The following is an 18269-nucleotide window of genomic DNA, read 5'->3' as shown; positions in this document are numbered from 1 at the left end:
TGCAAAGCACAACCCCTAAGGTATTTTCCTTCGTCCACACAATTGATGTTACAATTAACATTAGTATTGGTAGTGTTATCAGTAATAGGGAATGAAAGTGATGTTGATAAAGGGATGTGGGTGAATGATGATGTGCACTTATTTATAGGAGCTCTCAAACAGATAAACCATTGAAGAGAAAGTTGAAGAGACTGCTGGAGTAGTTTCATTCTAATTACACCAGGAGAGGAGAGAAAACGAAGACAAAATAATTTGCTTCCTATAGAATGATAAAAATGAAAGGTTGTGGAGGAAAGTCTTTGATCCATCAAAAGTAACTAAAAACGGTTGGTAAAAGGTGGATTTGGGGAAATGGTGAGGAAAAATATAAACAGAATTACAACTAGAGGTAAAATACCAGAAATCTTTTAAAAGAAAAGCGACAGAATGGTTGAATGGAAGGACAATTCAAAATCGAAATTCTCTTCACGGTTGGTTATATAGAACAATATACTAAAGACTGTGGCAGAGTCTCTGTCACTGAAACATTACAATTTGAAAATTACAGAAGTAATTGTAACCACAGCCCAAAATATTTCTAACACAAGGCTAGAAGTTTGGGTGGGAGTAAGGAATACTAAATTAAAAAGAGCAAATAACATAATCGGTACTTAATTTTATCAAACCTAGAGGGGTAAGAAGGAAAGCTGATCTCAGCAGGATTCAGTTTCCGAATGTAGAATGATTAATGTTGCAAGACATTTCGTACAAAGCTCTAACAATTCTGCCAATTCACCATTCTCAATAAGAATATGGCACAAATAAGTTAGTAAAAGTGGAGTTGTTTACACTGAAATCAAATGAAATGAAAAAAAAAAAAGTAATCGTATATACCGTATATATATATATATATATGATGAACTCACAAGAAGACCAAAGAACTATACTAACTGAGGATTATACTGACTACCAAATTGTAGCTGCTCTCTTCAAGGTATCATAGGCCATCCTACAGGTGAGTACTGACTGTAGGACCATTCACTCAGGTTGTGCTTGCCACTCTCCCCACAGGTGGCATCACTTCTCCCTCTATTCCCACATTTACCTCAGATGGAAATTGAACAAGTCAATGAGAGCTTTCCTAAAGAGAAAGACATCTATCCAGAATCTTTTTGGTCAGATCCACCAAGAAATCTCTTTTGCCACAACTCACAGAACAACACTGCTGGCCCTTCTTGGCCAAATGAAGGCAGGAAAGCCATCATCAGGATGTTACTTGGCTAATAAGCCAGATCCATTTTCTATACAAGAGCTCTTTGATAAGACCCCACACACCAACAACACATGGTCATTGAATGTTTGTTTGGACAGCCAGCTGGTGGAACTTTCATGCCTGTAGACTTTACTTCAAACCAACACACTCCCTTTGGCATCACTGTCAGATGAAGAATTTCTGGAAGTTACCTACAATGATTGGGCTGAAAGTATTCCAAACCTGACCAGCTAGCTGATTCTAGAACCCTATCATCCTACATCAGTTATGTATGGGAAGTTTATTTGGTTGTTCCAGACAATATGGTCAACTCCAAAAGCTTGCAGCTGATCCAAACTGACTGGAGTCTAACCAAAGCCACATGTTGTGGAGACTGTTGCAGAGAGACCTGTCAGGGATTTCACAGGCCTACACATGCTCACCTACATGTTCAACAACAAGTGCCAAACTTTGTGCTCAGCAGAGTTAAGGGCAGAAATGATCAGAATAATGTCTCTTGTCCATATCCTTCCTCAACAGCACTATTACTTCCTGGTCTTCACAATTCGGAATTCTCCAGTTCTGCCAACAGTTACAGTAACTTAGCATCAAACTGGAAAGCAGACTGCCAGGACTTCTTGCAAAGTCCTGCCAGTCCTGCTCCACTCGGCTTGCTTCAAAGTAATCCACAATATATACCTACAATCACCCCCATCAACTGATGTTAAAGTTTCTCCCTATTTTTCTTTTGGTGTGTGGTGTGTGGATGGGTGGGTGGGTGAGAGAGAGAGAGATTGTTGTTATTACAGCTGGTGTTCCTTTGTTGTTTTTGTGTTTTTTATGTTTTTGCTGTGGTGGTTGTAGTCTTTGCTTGTTTTCCCACTATTGTATTTTTGCATTTGTTGATGTGATATGGCTCTATCTGTTGTTGCAGTAATGGTGATAGAATTGTGTATATGGTTCCAGGGGTGTGTGGTTGACCAAAAGGCTTTGAACTTTTTTGTTTGTTTATTTTTTTTTTAATCTTTGCTCTACAGTTTTTTTTTCTCTTTCTCCTGTTAAAGACCTCTTATAATACGTCTTATGTTTTGAACTTGTTGCAAAATAAGGTCTTCTAATTGTAGAGATCTGGAAGGGAAGGTAACACTGTGCATGTATGTTTGAGCTTTCTTGGGAAAGGGGACATTGCTAGAAGGTTTCCTTTGGTCGTGTTAGAGGGATCTGTTAGTGCCTTTGATGTGATTGTAGTTGCAGGAATTGTAGTAAATGTACACCTTCCTTCTTTTGCCTTTTACTGTGGGCAGAAAGTACTTAAGGTGGTTGGTGGTGCCACTTATGTCACACCCAACCCTTCTCCTATCTACTGCCACAACTAGTTGTGAGTAGTTTGGTAGCGGTCATCCAAGGGATATTTTCAAGCCTTTCCTGACTTATTTGGATTGCAAGCTCCATCCCTATCTTTGACTGGTCCCCTGGTACACACTACCTCCAAGATAGTCATTTCATCCACTTCAGCTATCAATAATTGATTTCTGTCAGAAACCCCTTAACCTTCGCCAGCCCAAATCTGACAGAATGAGGTATGAACCACTAAATCTTAACTGGGCCAGAGAGTGGTTCCTCACCTCATCTTCAGAGAGGACCCTATCTTACCTCCACTGTTCCATATCTTCAGCTGTGGTGAGCAAGGAAGGCTTTTTTGTCCTATATTATTTTCAAATACTTTTCCACTTGGATGTCTGTCAGCTTTTCTATCTGCCGATTCTTCATGCCTGGGCACTGGCATATCACAATAATCTGTTGTTTTGTTTTTTTTTTCATTTAAAATTTTCCATCACCATTGAGATACAGCCAAGGTAACATTTCTTCTCTCATTCTGAATGAGGCCTCTGGTTTTTCTAACCTGTTCTTATCTTGTAACTCTAGTTATTCCAAGGCTTTTGCTGTATAGGCAAATGAGCCGATCTGAGCAACCACTTTACCAGAGCCTGTTATTGTTCTCCGCCTCTGTTACCATTGGAGCTGAAAGCACTGGCTTGCCAAAGAGGAAGTGGTGATGTTATTTGGTACAGTGATATTCAGCTCAGTTCAGTTAAAAGGTTGGTTGGGGTGGTAATGGTGTTGTTGATTCTGCCACTTGGTATGCTGGTGCTACAGCCTACTGCCTCTTCTCTGTGTCTATGACTGCAGTGGCTGTTGTGGTGCTGAATTAAAGAGAGAGGCATGTCCTTCTCAGTGAAGAGAGAGAAGGTGAACCTTCTATTCAAAACCTCCTCTTCTTCCCCATGTGTGATCCCAACCCTTCTCTCATCAATTGGTTATCACATAAGATGTCATGTTTAAACCCTTTAATTTTTTTCAAATTAAACGTCTTTCTATCTGAGGACTATGTCTCCAGATAAAGCAAGAAACAAAGGAATTAACCAATTCCTTTGCAGTCATGGTCAGTTCCTTGACAAGATAAAGCATAAACATTAAGGATAAAAAACCCCTAAAATGGCAAACTATTAAACTTTTTTTCTTTAACTTCTGGGGTATTAGAAATATGTGGTACACAGCTCAGAAAAAGCAGTGGTATTAACAATGATGATGATGGGAATAATAACAACAACAACAACAATAATCGTTCAATGTTATTAAATGGTGCAAAAGTCATTTGCTTACCTGAATGTCGTATTCGACCATCTGCTTTGCGTCTCATCAAATCCTCAATTTCTTGCTCCATAAACAAATTATCATCAAAATCCATACTGTCATCAGATGTAAGTTCAGCCTGCATATCAGCATTAGTTCGGTGCCGATCTTTATAACCAGCAAGTTCTTTCCCATTTTCACTCAAAACCAATTTGTTAGAAAGATCCAGAGCACTGAGAATTCCAGGCTGGTTTAGAATTTGTCCTTGAATCATATGAGGAGTCAACATTCTCAAAGCATTCCCTGATGGTGAAAGGGCAAGTGTCATCTGTGCCTCAGTTTTAGAGGGTGCCAAAACACCATCGCTGCTTTCATACCCAACCCGTTCGTCAGGTGGCTCAGTTTTGCTGACTTCGCGCAGATGTTCTTTATCTGAAGGAGAATTAATTTCTTCTTTTGGAGTTTGGGTCGGGGAGTGCTGAGGAGACTTTGATGTGTTATTGGCATCGTCTCCTGCTGCACTGGCACCATTGTCAATGTCTGTAATACTAGCATCAGCAGATGAGTTGGCACTTGTAGTGGTTCTTTTAAACTCTGAGTTACTGGTTGGCTGACTCTGCTCTTCATAATTAGAATCTAAAACTTCCTGCTTAATTTGCATTTCTAGCACTCCTCCCACTGGTGTGTGTGTGTGACAGCTAATGTACTCAGTCGGCACACTGCTCACATCTGTGGCAGTGATTGATGAAATAATAAGGAAAGGAATCAACAAAACGGAGATTCCACACAAACCCGTGTGGACAGATGAACATTATGGTGAAAGTAGAAAATTGTCATTTCTATAATAATAATAGTATTCCAAATGTGTTGGCAGATTTGAAAAAAAAGAAATATCCAGGTCTGTGAGGAGCTTCATCAGGGTATTGGTTTCCCCAGGAAGTGGTAACAACTTCATTTCACACCTGGAAAAAAAAAAGGACAAGAACATTTTTAATTAATTTAGTCTATGAAAAAAATCTAATTTGCTTAATATACATATGCAAATATTGTCTAATTAACTAAAACCTATACTGAACTGTTAACTTAAAATGCAAAAATAATCTCTTTTACTTATTTTTTTACATTTAACAATATCAAAGTCCTTCATTGATTACTCATACTCTCTGATGTATTATTTGTATATGAAATGCTAGTTAGTAAATTAACAAATTTTAAAAATAAAAATAAAAACAAAATCACAAAAAATATTTGATGAAAGCCCAAACCAGATATAACAATTTATAAGTGATTTTAACTAACCATTAATATCAGCAATTAATCAGTAAAAAGGCTTTGAGTAACAGAGCATACCGATATCACAAAATATGTTTTTTTATATAGATTTTTAAAAAGCAGACTTTGAATATGCAACGTTTAATGAGTATCATACGATTAAAAGTGATATAAATAACATGTTTATGTTTTTGTGAGTTGCAACATGATATGAAGAGAATTATTAATATGAAAATGTGAGATTTGATTTAAAAGCAAGCAACATGATCTGTGTATGAGTGTGTTGCCTGTGAAGAGCTTTGTTGTAGCAATAATTTATGTAAGTGGTAGAAATGTAGCATAGCAACTGGGGAACCATGGAAATCTATGTAGCATGATAACTGGGGAACCATGGAAATATATGTAGCATGATAACTGGGGAACCATGGAAATATATGTAGCATGATAACTGGGGAACCATGGAAATCTATGTAGCATGATAACTGGGGAACCAGATATTTACATGTAGCATGATCATTTGAGAACCATATAAATATGTCCAGCTCCTCTATTTCCACTTATTGAAATGATGACTGATCTACATTAGTGGGAGGGATTGCAGGCGACATTTGAAACCACCTGCTAATGAAATCTCACACAGTCTATCAATATGTGAAAAATGGCTTAATCCTGAAGGCCAGAACAGTAATTTAATATATATCACATACATGCGAGTTTGTAAAATTAGAGATACATTATTTTTGCTTGATAAAGTTGCACCAGCATAACTTCTTTTGCACCTGCAACTCACCCCAGTTATTGAAAACGTTTTGCACATCTGATCTACAATAAGGATCATAAAAAGCACATCTGGTGCCAAACTTCTTGTTTATAGCAAATCCTAATTTTGATGAGTAAATAAATAGCCCAAAATTCTAATATGAATTATGATTATACAATATAACCAGAATAAGGTGAGAGTTGCTCCACACCATTGTAGGAAATTCAACTGCTTAATTGCATATGAATATTAAATTGGTTTAGCTGGTATATCAAAACAAGGGGTAATTTATAGAAATTTACCATTAAACAGATAGAAATGGGAGCAACAATTGTTTACGTAATTTGTACAAGTATTTATGTTAGTTAGTCATTCTGATAGAAGGTTGTAACAGCCTTGTACCAACTACTAATAGTGAATAATAGCCAGTTAAATTTTCAGTTGATTATAAATGAAGATAAAGATTAAATAAAGTATATACAATAAAGAAGCTTAACTTTCAGAATTTTCCACAAGTCTAATATTACACTTCCTACGATACAATAAAGTTTTATGCTAAGAGTTGATTTGTAAAGATTATAAAAAAGAAAGAAAGAAAAGACATGATACAATAGCAAAGGGCTGGGTTAACAAAACGAAAACCAAAACAAATGCATCAGGTATTAAAAGCTGGACCTATTTCATTGCTTGTTCAAATAACAGGCATTGTGTAGCACTGCTAATAAATAACTGGATTTCAATCTCTGTCTTTGCTGTTCACCATTGCTATTATTTTATCCTGCATTCCTTGAAAACTATTGTAAATAGCCAAACCTTTTAACATCTGACACAAAATTTTATCAATAGACAAAGTGTTTGCCAATCACATCTAAGTAAAATTTTCTACTCTAATAATTAACAAGTTTATAATTTCTGGCTTCAGTTTTACATTATTACAAATCATTGGGAATCATTAATAACCATTTTTAGATTTCAAAGTAAAAATTCTCTGATGTATTACGAAATCCTCTCTCACCTGTACCTCAAACCACCATAAACCACCACGACAACCTGATTTCTCTTCCCTTTTACATTCAATTCTCTGTATGAATTAGGAGCTCATAAGACAATGGCCCTTCATAAAATAACTTTCTCTTGATTCAAGAATTTTTTGATTTGCTCAGTAAAGTAAATTGAGGCAAATTAACAATAAAATATTAACAAAGGTAAATAAAGTGTATACTGAAAGATAATAATAATAATAATAATAATAATAATAATAATAATAATAATAATAATAATACACAACTTTCTTATGGAAGTGGTGTGCGTGATCATCTTAACAGAGGGGATTAGATGTCTTAAAGGCCCACTAGAGAACTTTGAGATATCAATAATAGTAAAGTGGTAATCGTTTAGAGATAAATGCTGAGAACACTTCCACTGGAAAGTAATTAGGATGTGTGTATGGAGATGTCTTCTATAAATCAATTCAAATTAAGTGAATTACAAAATATTTACTTCTGATAAAATTTGATGCGATTCAATGAAACATACAAATTTTTTCTTCTGGCAATAGTTTCCACTTGTTTACAGATAATGAGGAAACACAGTTTACATGTAGTTTTCATAGGGTAGTAGGTATTTATATTATTATTATTATTATTATTATTATATCAATGATAGCAAATGTTTGACCCTACAGCACTTAAATATCATACTTTTATTTACACTAAACATACCCATTGTGTATGCCATGTCCGTGATTAACAAAGTATAATAGCAGCTTATAAAAATAAATTAATCAGGTCCAGAGAAAATATTTATAAATAAATGCAGGCAGAAACACATGAAAGTTAATGCAAAACAGTTAAACTATTTGTCAGAGAGCAAGTAAAAGAAATAGAACATGACAAGGATTGGTCAGCACACACACCAGAGAACTAACCGACTTAGGATGGAAATAGGAGAATTGAAAGCAAAAGCCAACGGAATAAATACGTCAAACTGATAAAGCAGGCGAGAGACCATTTAGAAAAAAATAATCATCATCGTTTTAACATTCGCTTTTCCATGCTGGCATGTGTTGGTTGGAATTTGTTGAGGCAGATTTTCTACAGCTGTGTGGTTACCTTTGCTTATCAATCACATAGTTTCAGGTTTAGTCTCACGGTGTGGTATTTTAGGCAAGTGTTTCCTACTATCATGCCCCCCCCCCCAGGTCAACCAAAGCCTTGTGAGTAGATTTGGCAGATGGAAAACTGAATGAATGTGTGTGTGTGTGTGTGTGTTTCTCTCTCTCTCTCTCTCCCACCTTGTCTTGACATTGCATGGTAGTTGTAAATGAATGCCATTCATTCCCAAAATGTTACAAAAATATGTCTGGCCATAGAGAATCTGCCTCAATAAATTCCTTCTGACCCATCTTAATGGGCCAAAATTATCATAAACTCTTTTTGACCCATTTTAATGGGTTAAATCATCATGCATGCAAAATTATCAACAAAATCATTTAACGTCCACTTTTAATTCAATGCTGGCATGGATTGGATGGTTTGACAAGAACCAGCAAGCCCAAAACATTAATGATGAACATAGACACATATATTTATATTTATATCTATATATAGATTTGTTAATTTGTTTTACATCCATTTTTCCTTACTAGCCTGAGTTGGATGAATATGATTATTGAGGCATTATTTTACAGCCAGATATTTTTTCTGTCACTAACCCATGCTTGTTTTTCAAGAGGTTTCTTTTTCTTTTTTAGATTCCACTTGCCTTTGAAAGTTTTCTTGACAAAGAAGATCAACAAACAACACTGCTTTCAGCTCAATACTTTCATGTGAAAGTGCAGAGTGTTAGCATTAACCAGGACAAGCCCAGACACACAGCCATATGAATTAGGGGCCATCAACAGTGTTTTGTTTCAATACTATACTGTACTAAGGACTATATCAACAGATTTTAGCCAATATTGTATGTAACAGACAGATATGACTTTACATGAAATATCTGTGTAGGCAGAAAAAAGGGGATCTGCCAAGCTAGTTTCAATCCTGTGATGGGATTTTGTCAGCAACGGAATAGTACTACTTTTAACTGTCCATGAAGACACTGCTTGTAAATCCACTACTACTAATAATCACTCATGAAATACCAACACAGGATTAAAACTAGTCCAGCTGCCTTGAAGAGTGCAGTCAAAGAAATGAAACCCAGGCTACACTCTGCAGTGGGACTGAACACTGAACTCTATATATGACTGTAAAGCGATCGCCTTAACCACACAGCCATGCTTATGTCTATGGCCTAACTGCAGCCACACGTTTGTGTGTGCTAAATTCATGCACACATGCATGCGCATGTGTGTACATGCACATACATCTTGCACAAATCTATTTGGTCAATATATGAAAAAAACATTAGATCAATGTTGATGATGACGACAATGATGAGTAGAACAAAACATACTCTATGTTTGTTTGTATTGAAGCAGAAAGTAGTAAAGGATTAGAGACTATATTCGAAGATATTCAACAGCAAAACTTTTCCTTTGTATAGTCTATGGTATACATAACCCAGGAGGATATGAAGTAACAAGGTGAATAAGAGTTCATTAGAAGAGAGAAGTATGAAGGAACCTGAAGGCAGAGAGTGGACAATAATAGAAGGGAAAGAAAAATAGGCTTCCAGTGATTGATCAGGGAAGTGAAAAACGTAAACAATAGGTGAATAATCCTGTCTGTTATAGGCACAAGGCCTGGAATCTATTGGAAGGGGGATAGTTGACTGCATCACCCCCAGTACATGACTGGTACCTTTATCATCAACCTCGAAAGGATGAAAGGCAAGGTCAACATCGGTGGAATGTGAAGAATGTGAAGACAGAAGATGCCACTAAGGATTCTGCCAGCTCGCTCCCTTTACGCTTTTACTTGTTTCAGTCATTTGACTGCGGCCATGCTGCAGCACCGCCTTTAGTCGAGCAAATCGACCCCAGGACTTATTCTTTAGAAGCCTGGTACTTATTCTATCGGTTACTTTTGCCAAACCGCTAAGTTACAGGAACGTAAACACACCACCATCAGTTGTCAAGCAATGTTGGGGGGGGGGGACAAACACAGACACACAAACATATACACACACATACATATATATACATATATACGACGGGCTTCTTTCAGTTTCCGTCTACGAAATCTACTCACAAGGCTTTGGTCGGCCCGAGGCTATAGTAGAAGACACTTGCCCAAGGTGCCACACAGTGGGAGTGAACCCAGAACCATGTGGTTCATAAGCAAGCTACTTACCACACAGCCACTCCTGTGCCTTTGACCAAAAATAAAAGAATTAAAAAATGGTAAATAATATGAAGTAAAATGCTAAGTACCAAAGAGAAGGGAAGGGTGATTCTCAAAACCAGGATGTGAGAGGAGACAGGGGGATGGTATATAAGATTTCGAAATGGATTAGTATGGAAGAGCAACTTTTGAAATAATGGCACAGACAAACAAACATGGATGGATGTAACTATGACAGGAATAGCATTCACCCTTTGACCTTTAGATTATTCTGCCAAATATAATTCCTATTTATGCATATTAATTTTGAATTTATCATGCATTATCTTGTAGCTTCAAGATTTCAATGATGCGTCAGTTTGTTTTATGAATGACATGGTAGGATAAGCACGAGAAGCCAGATCTGGCCAGCTGGAACATAAAACAGGAAGAATATTTGGGTTGAATTTGGTCAGTTTAAATGCTTAAAGAGTGAAGCTGATAGAAGAGATTATTTACGTAACTATTAAGTTGTTCAGATTATTTAGAAAACCTGTTGTTTCCCGTGGATGAACAACAATTTCTACTCGAAAATAAACTACACAACAAAGGAAAATTTAATTGGAAAAAGAATTAAAAATTATGAGTGAATAAATTGTAAAATAACCAAGAAAAACAACAAGTTCTAACATAAGTACAAAGTCACTTCTCTGAGAAGATGGAAGTTGATTTAAAACAAACCCAGAACTAGGTTGCTGACAGAATAGCTGTCACTAAACAGCGCAAGTCACTTTATTTGTAGCTCTACCGATTCAGCAACTTACATGTGTTAATGGAGAGATGTAATATTGCTCCATTTAATTACCAATTTTACAACAACCAACAGCTGACTGAAGAAGGGGTGGTGAGTGTGTCTGCTAAACGAGTCAGGCTAAATTGGTTAATTAATTTTAGCAGTCAACTTAGTGCTTCACAGTTTCAGATTTAAAACTCTGACAAGGTTCACTTAATTTCACTTTGCTTTGGGAATTGATAAAATAAATAGCAGAAGCATTCATAGCCAAATAGCTTATAAGGTTTCATTGGTTGTTGATGTTGTTGTTGCTGTCGTCATTTAGCCGCAGGTTATCTCTGGCTGAGCAGACCTATGGTCAAAGGTGTCCAGATGTCCCAACACTGGTTATCCTACATTATTTACATTATTTACGTTATTTACATTTGACGGATATTGATCCTCAACTTGTTTGTTGTTAACACAACGTTTCGGCTGGTATACCCTTCAGCCTTCATCAGGTGTCTTGGGGAAATTTCGAACCTGGATTCTCATTCCTAAGGTATTTTTCAAAATTTCCCCAAGACACCTGATGAAGGCTGGAGGGCATATCAGCCAAAATGTGTTAACAACGAACAAGATTAGGGCAAATATCCGTCAAATGTAAATAATGTACATAATTCCTCATCTCTTAAATATAGAACGGTACTGGTTATCCTGCTTCTTCCTTCCCAGATGCAGTATACCTGTGACTACATTACTTAATGTACCTGGCATTACATAACACAGGCTTCACCACTGGAGGTTAGCTCCACTGGCCTTACAAGCTTTCTTAAGTAGAGCCATTAGAATCCATCCAATATTATCAAAATATGGAAGACCAACAACAAGAATAGTAACAAGGAGAAAGAGAAACAAACTAAAACACAAGCATCATCATATTACACAAGTGTTGTGTTCGGGAAAATTTGACTGAAATATGGAATTTCCAACCATGGCATCTATTATTTCCCATTGACTTCCAAGTTACTCTGAGGTCACGGGAAAATAAAAAGTTCATGATATGAAATTTCCGCTTTACAAGATATAAGGTGATGCAATGCTTCTGTAATGCAGTGGTGGTGGTGGTGGGGTGGGGGGTTTGAATATCAAAAACAAAATTAATGGTTGGTGAGGATAGGTTAGGACGGACAGGGCTAGAGAGTGAAGGTTAGCTCAAATATCAATAGGACAAGCAAATGCGGGTAGAGAGAAACAAAGTTGTTATATGAGTGAACTAAAGCTGACATGAAAATGCAATAAACACAGACAGACATTAGTTGTTTACAAATAAGGATATTTTCCTTATAATTTGATATTTGGATTTTCAAATTCCAGCACCGCCTTGGCTGGCTTCCGTGCCGGTGGCACGTTAAAAGCACCAACTGATCGTGGCCGATGCCGGACTCCCCTGGCACCTGTGCAGGTGGCACGTAAAAAGCACCCACTACACTCGCGGAGTGGTTGGCGTTAGGAAGGGCATCCAGCTGTAGAAACTCTGCCAGATCAGACTGGAGCCTGGTGCAGCCCCTGGCATCCCAGACCCCAGTCGAACCGTCCAACCCGTGCTAGCACGGAAAATGGATGTTAAACGATGATGATGATAATGATGATGATTGCATTGCACCAAGGAAAAAATTTTCAGTCTCACCTCCCCAACTTTAAAGTGAAAAATTAAATGCAATACAGCTAAAACCTAAAGAGTGCATCACAGATATAACTCAGGTAGAGTGTTGTTATGGGTTACAGTTCTAGAAGCAAGCAAACATAGAAGATAGCTCTGTTAATTTTAAAAATGAAGATGACACATAAAAGGCACCCACTGCACTCTTGGAGTGGTTAGCATTACAAAAGGCATCCAAGCGTAGAAACCATGCCAAATCAGAGTGGAGCCTGGTACAGCTCTCCAAACTGTCTAACCCATGCCAGCATGGGAAATGGATGCTGTGATAATGATGATGATGATGGGCATGTGGCCTGGCTCTCCATTCGTCATGATGACAAGTGTTCCAGTCGATCCGATTAACAGAACAGCCTGCTTGAGAAATGAACACGCAAGTGGCTGAATGCTCCACAGATATGCATACCCTCAATGTAGTTCTCAAGGAAATTCAGCTTGGCATAGAATGTGACATAGGTAGACATTTAAATTGCTGGTACAATTCAATTTTGCCAGCTGAGTGAACTGGAGCAACATGAAATGTGCTGAATGCCCTAACCACGAAGACACACGCCTCCCTAATAAGCATATAAGCCATCCACTAAACAATCAGACCTTATTAGGAAATACTTTTGTATCTTGCGAAGAATCCTCTTTACACAGCAACACATATACCTATGTAGGACTGGGAACAAGTGTGTGTGTGTGTGTGTGTGTGTGTACATATACTCTCTACTTGTTTTACTCATTTGACTGTGGCCATACTGGAGCACCGCATTTAGTCGAGAAAATTGACCCCAGGACTTATTCTTTGTAAGCCTAGTACTTATTCTATCGGTCACTTTTGCCAAACTGCTAGGTTACGGGGATGTAAACACACCAGCATCGGTTGTCAAACGATGTTAGGGGGACAAACACAGACACACAAACATACAAACATATATATATATATATATATATATATATATATATATATATATATATATACATATATGCGATGGGCTTCTTTCAGTTTCTGTCTACCAAATCTACTCACAAGGCTTTGGTCGGCCCGAGACTATAGTAGAAGACACTTGCCCAAGGTGCTACGCAGTGGGACTGAACCCAGAACCATGTAGTTCATAAGCAAGCTACTTACCACACAACCACTCCTACGCCTGTATGATGAATAATAACAAAAAACTAGATGATGAGTTCAAAATGACATATATATATTTGTGTGTGAGTGTGTATGCACAAGAGACATACACAAAGCAACGTATATTTTGTGTCTCCAAATATGTGAGTATAGAAGTATAGGTATGCACATATATGTTTATGTCTAGGTACAAGGTATGTATATACAAGGTATGTATATACAAGGTATGTATATACAAGGTATGTATATACAAGGTATGTATAAACATCTGTAAATACATGCTGAGAAAAACTGTTGCAAATCAGACGGGCTTTCTACATCACTCAACAATTCCTAAATGAACAAACCTAAGTACCAAATAACATCAATAACAACAACAACAATAATAATAATGTCCCTTCTACGGTTATTTTGATGTGCTGACAAATTGCACCAAAGGTTTCTAATTTAGGCACAAGGCCAGTAATTTTAGTGGGAGAGGTTTAGTTGATTTCATCAACCCTAGTACTTGACTGGTACTTTATTTTATGAACCCCAGAAGGGATGAAAAGCAAAGGTGACTTTGGCATTATTTGAACTCAGAATTTGAAGGGTCATAAATAAATAAATAAATGCAACACATTTTTTCTGATCCTTCTAAGGACTCTGCCAGTTTAACACTTTTAATAACCTTTTCCTAACATAGGTATAAAGTAAAACAGGCAATCATACTGACCCAGTGCCTGACTGACCCTTTATTATATCCTATATCCACCCCAGAGGGATGAAAGGCAAAGTTAATCTGGCCAGGATTTGAACTCAGAATAGAAGGAAACAGAATACTACAAGGCATGTTTTCTGACATAGAATTGGCCAATCTGCCACCCTGATAATAATAAAAATAATACTTTCTACTCTAGGCACAAGGCCTGAAATTTGGGAGGAGGAGGCTAATCAGTTATATCTACCCCAGTATACAACTGGTACTTACTTTATTGGCCCCAGACAGATGAAAGGCTAAGTTAACCTTATTAGAATTTGAACTCAGAACATGAAGATATGAAATGCCACTTGGCATGCTAACGATTCTGCTGGCTCAATAATAATAGCAAAAACTTATTAGAATACAAGAACTTAATTACTGTTGAGTTTGATGTTTGTTGTCCATTCCACTCAAACATAGAATCTAATAACAACTTTTTCAATTTGTGGCAGAAAAGAATTTGTCATATTCATGGCTTTCTTAAAAATACTTGCAAATATAAATGAAGTGATTTCTGCAAGGAACTGAAGCCATTCTTCTGTTCTATAGCACTCCCTAAACAGGTGATGTACAGGGTGGGGGGAAAACAGGTACGGAACTCAGTTAAACAGTTATTGACTAAAACAGAGAATGGAATTATAACTTTGAGGCACGAAACAAAGAACAGCCTGGACAACTATTGTCTTAGCCATAAAAATGTTAAGTCTCTCAGCAGTTAATTAGCATTATATATATATATATATATAAATATTTTTAAAAAAGCAGCATTTACCTAAAAAAATTCCTCTGATTACATGTAAAAATTCTTTCAGCTGAGAAGTTAGTGACAAAAAACATCAAAAGTTGAAATAGCTAACCTTGAGTGAGTTTGGATGAAGAATCACAACAGAAGGGCACCAGCTGTAGATCCAGGGTAGAACCACATCAAAGTTTCGAAAAGCAGTATCAGAGGTAGGTAAAGGGTTAGATTAACGTATGAATTCTAAAATCCCTTCTTCTAATGAAATCACCAAAAACTTTACGCCAAATCATTTTAATACGGAGTGGGGAACTACGCAAACAGGTCAGGTGATAGAGTGACAATTCATAACTGAAAGCATACCATATAGTCATACATGCACATGCATATTATGCATCTGTGTAATATCTTTCCATTGCATACACATTCATAGCTGCATGATATAAATATATATATATATATGATGCATTATATACATAATACATATATAAAGCTTCTATTTATAATGCATTTATATAATCAAAAGAAACTGGAGAACTGCAAAGCATTATAATTGTCAGGAAGAATTGATATTGGTGCAATATGGAACAGCAGTAGCACCGCCTCTTCATGAAGTTGGATAACTTTTTTTTTGTTTGAAGTAGAGCACAAAAGTATGCTCAGTGCAGGCTCATGCAAGAGCAAAGCTAAACATTAGAAAATGTTTTAAACTCAATGAAAGACACACTAAAGTTGGTATTGAAAAACAAAAAAAAATTGCAATAATAATAATAAATACTGTATTCTTCCTTTCTGTCTCTCAATGTATCTCACCAGAACAATTTGCAATCCCCAATGAAAGAACAACAAGATACGAATTGCTAAGCTAACAGCCATTTGTCACGAGTGCAGGAAGTGGGAGTACGACAAGCAGATCAGCCAGTCTGATGCAAGCCACAATAGCTTCACCTCTTTATTATATTCGCAACACTCTACATGGAAATCTACACTCAATATAGACATTATGGAAACTAACACAAGGCAGAACTTGAGAGGAAAAGACCTCAAGAATAAGCAAGGCAAGGAAGAAAAAAAAACAATAATAACAAGCTATTGGTAAATGTGGACAAATAGAGAGCAATGTTAGAGATCATGCCAGTATTTTGGCAAGAAAGGAATTCTTTTAAGTGGTTAATGTAAAATGTCTTAGAAAATGATTTTAAATAAAATAAGAATAATAATTAAAATAAAAAAAAAAAGAGAAAAAAGCATGAAGAGAAATGACAAGTGAATAGCTGCAATTGAAATAGGAATAATTCAACTTATACTGAATATCTCTTTATTCATGCTATCAATAAGGACTGCTGTATAGCTATGTCACTGATAAACGCCTTTGCTAGGTAGAGAGCGGAAAATTCTAGAGAATTGTAGTAAAACATCAAATGAAAAATCTTTTATAAAAACACAAAAAAAAACCCAATATCTTACACACATATAAAAGGTAAGGGGGGGAGCAAAAAGAGCTAATAAGAATTTTCAAAGTAAAGCAGTATTTTGATGGATAATCAGTCGTAGTTAAGAATAATATTAATATATGGAGAATTTTTCAGTGGTAAACACACAAGGTAGGGTCGGTTGTTAGAATTCTGAGATAAAAAGTCTTTATTAATGCGTATACATATATTATTCTGGTACCGGAACACAAATTGTAAGCAACCAATAGAATTGCAACAATCTGAGGCAGGTTTCTGTTAGCACACAATGATAAATCTTGGAGACTTTGCTGTCAAAAGCTATCAGGTGAAAAGTATTGAAAATAAAACTAATAATAAAAATGTTCACTAAACATACCATTGACACAAAAGTAGATTTGTGAGAGAATAAGATGTTATTTGAGAAAGTTAAAAGATGTTAGTGGCCAGAGGCAATAGTTAGTTACACCTCGTGTGTATTAAGCTGGCTGGTTGTTATTATTATTATTATTATCAACATTTTTTGTTTTTTGCACACGCACACGTATATATACAAGGCACATTTGGTTATCATTCCTTTTCATCTTACATCATAATTAACTTGAGAGCAATAAAAGACCAAAATAAAATTATCAATAAATAAGTAAACGTAAAAAGATTACAAGGAGAGAGAGAGAGAGGGGGGGGAGAAAAGTAAAATAAAATGTACAAGATAAAATGCCAGTTTGGAAAAAAAAAGAAATTCAAACTGAGAAATTTGCACAGAATGAACCCAGCAACAACTAAAAGTTATTTCTGCATTCTGATATAATACAGGTAAATATGGTAGGGGCATGCACATGTAATATAGCAAGGTGAAAACTTTCTATTAAGATTATCCAAGCAATTAGTAGATAAAAACTCCCTCCACAGGGTGTTTAAACCTTAAAAACAACAAGTCAGTTAAATCTATATTTGTTGATATTCATAATCACTGTTACTACATTGCCTCCATTCTTGTATGTATGAGTGATGATGTGTGTGTATACGCATTCCAGTGCCACATAAAAGACCACTTGTACTGGTGCCACATATAAGACCACTTGTACTGGTGCCACATATAAGAGCATTCGTGCCAGTGCCACATAAAGAACACCCAACACACCTTGTAAAGTGGTTGGTGTTAGGAAGGACATCATCAAGCCAAATCAGATTGGAACCTGGTGCAACTCCTCTGCTTGCCAGCTCCAGTCAAACCATCCAACCCATGCCATCATGGAAAATAGATGTTAAAGGATGATGATGATAATGATGTGTATATAAATGTGGCTGGGTGCTTAAGAAGCTTGCTTCCCTACTATTTTGCATTGGGTTCAGTCCCACTGTGTAGCACTTTGGGTAAGTGTCATCAACTACAGCCCTGGACCAACCAAAACCTTGAGAATGGACTTGGACAGAAACTAAAACTAAAAAAATCTTATGAGAAACACACACACACACACACACACACACACACACACACACACAAGTCACTCTGAGATTAATGATTCTGTTGCTGCTGCTGCTGCTAAAAATAATAATAATAAT

The 18269-nt window shown here is 36.5% G+C and overlaps 1 protein-coding gene across 8 annotated transcripts in view; it reads right to left on the bottom strand.

Moving 5' to 3' along the window:
• Window positions 1-18269, bottom strand: part of LOC115216435 — a 469531-nt gene that overhangs the window by 59442 nt on the left and 391820 nt on the right. For all 8 annotated transcript variants that reach the window (XM_036506255.1, XM_036506257.1, XM_036506256.1 and 5 more), the window contains one exon: window positions 3896-4827. In XM_036506255.1, coding sequence (XP_036362148.1) covers window positions 3896-4526 — 631 coding nt within the window. In that variant the 5' untranslated portion in view covers window positions 4527-4827. The remainder of the gene's footprint in view (window positions 1-3895; window positions 4828-18269) is intronic.

The sequence above is a fragment of the Octopus sinensis genome, linkage group LG10 (assembly GCF_006345805.1).
Source record: "Octopus sinensis linkage group LG10, ASM634580v1, whole genome shotgun sequence".
Taxonomy (NCBI): domain Eukaryota; kingdom Metazoa; phylum Mollusca; class Cephalopoda; order Octopoda; family Octopodidae; genus Octopus; species Octopus sinensis.
Note: the sequence above shows the minus strand (reverse complement) of the source record. Positions and strands in the feature narration are given on the sequence as shown.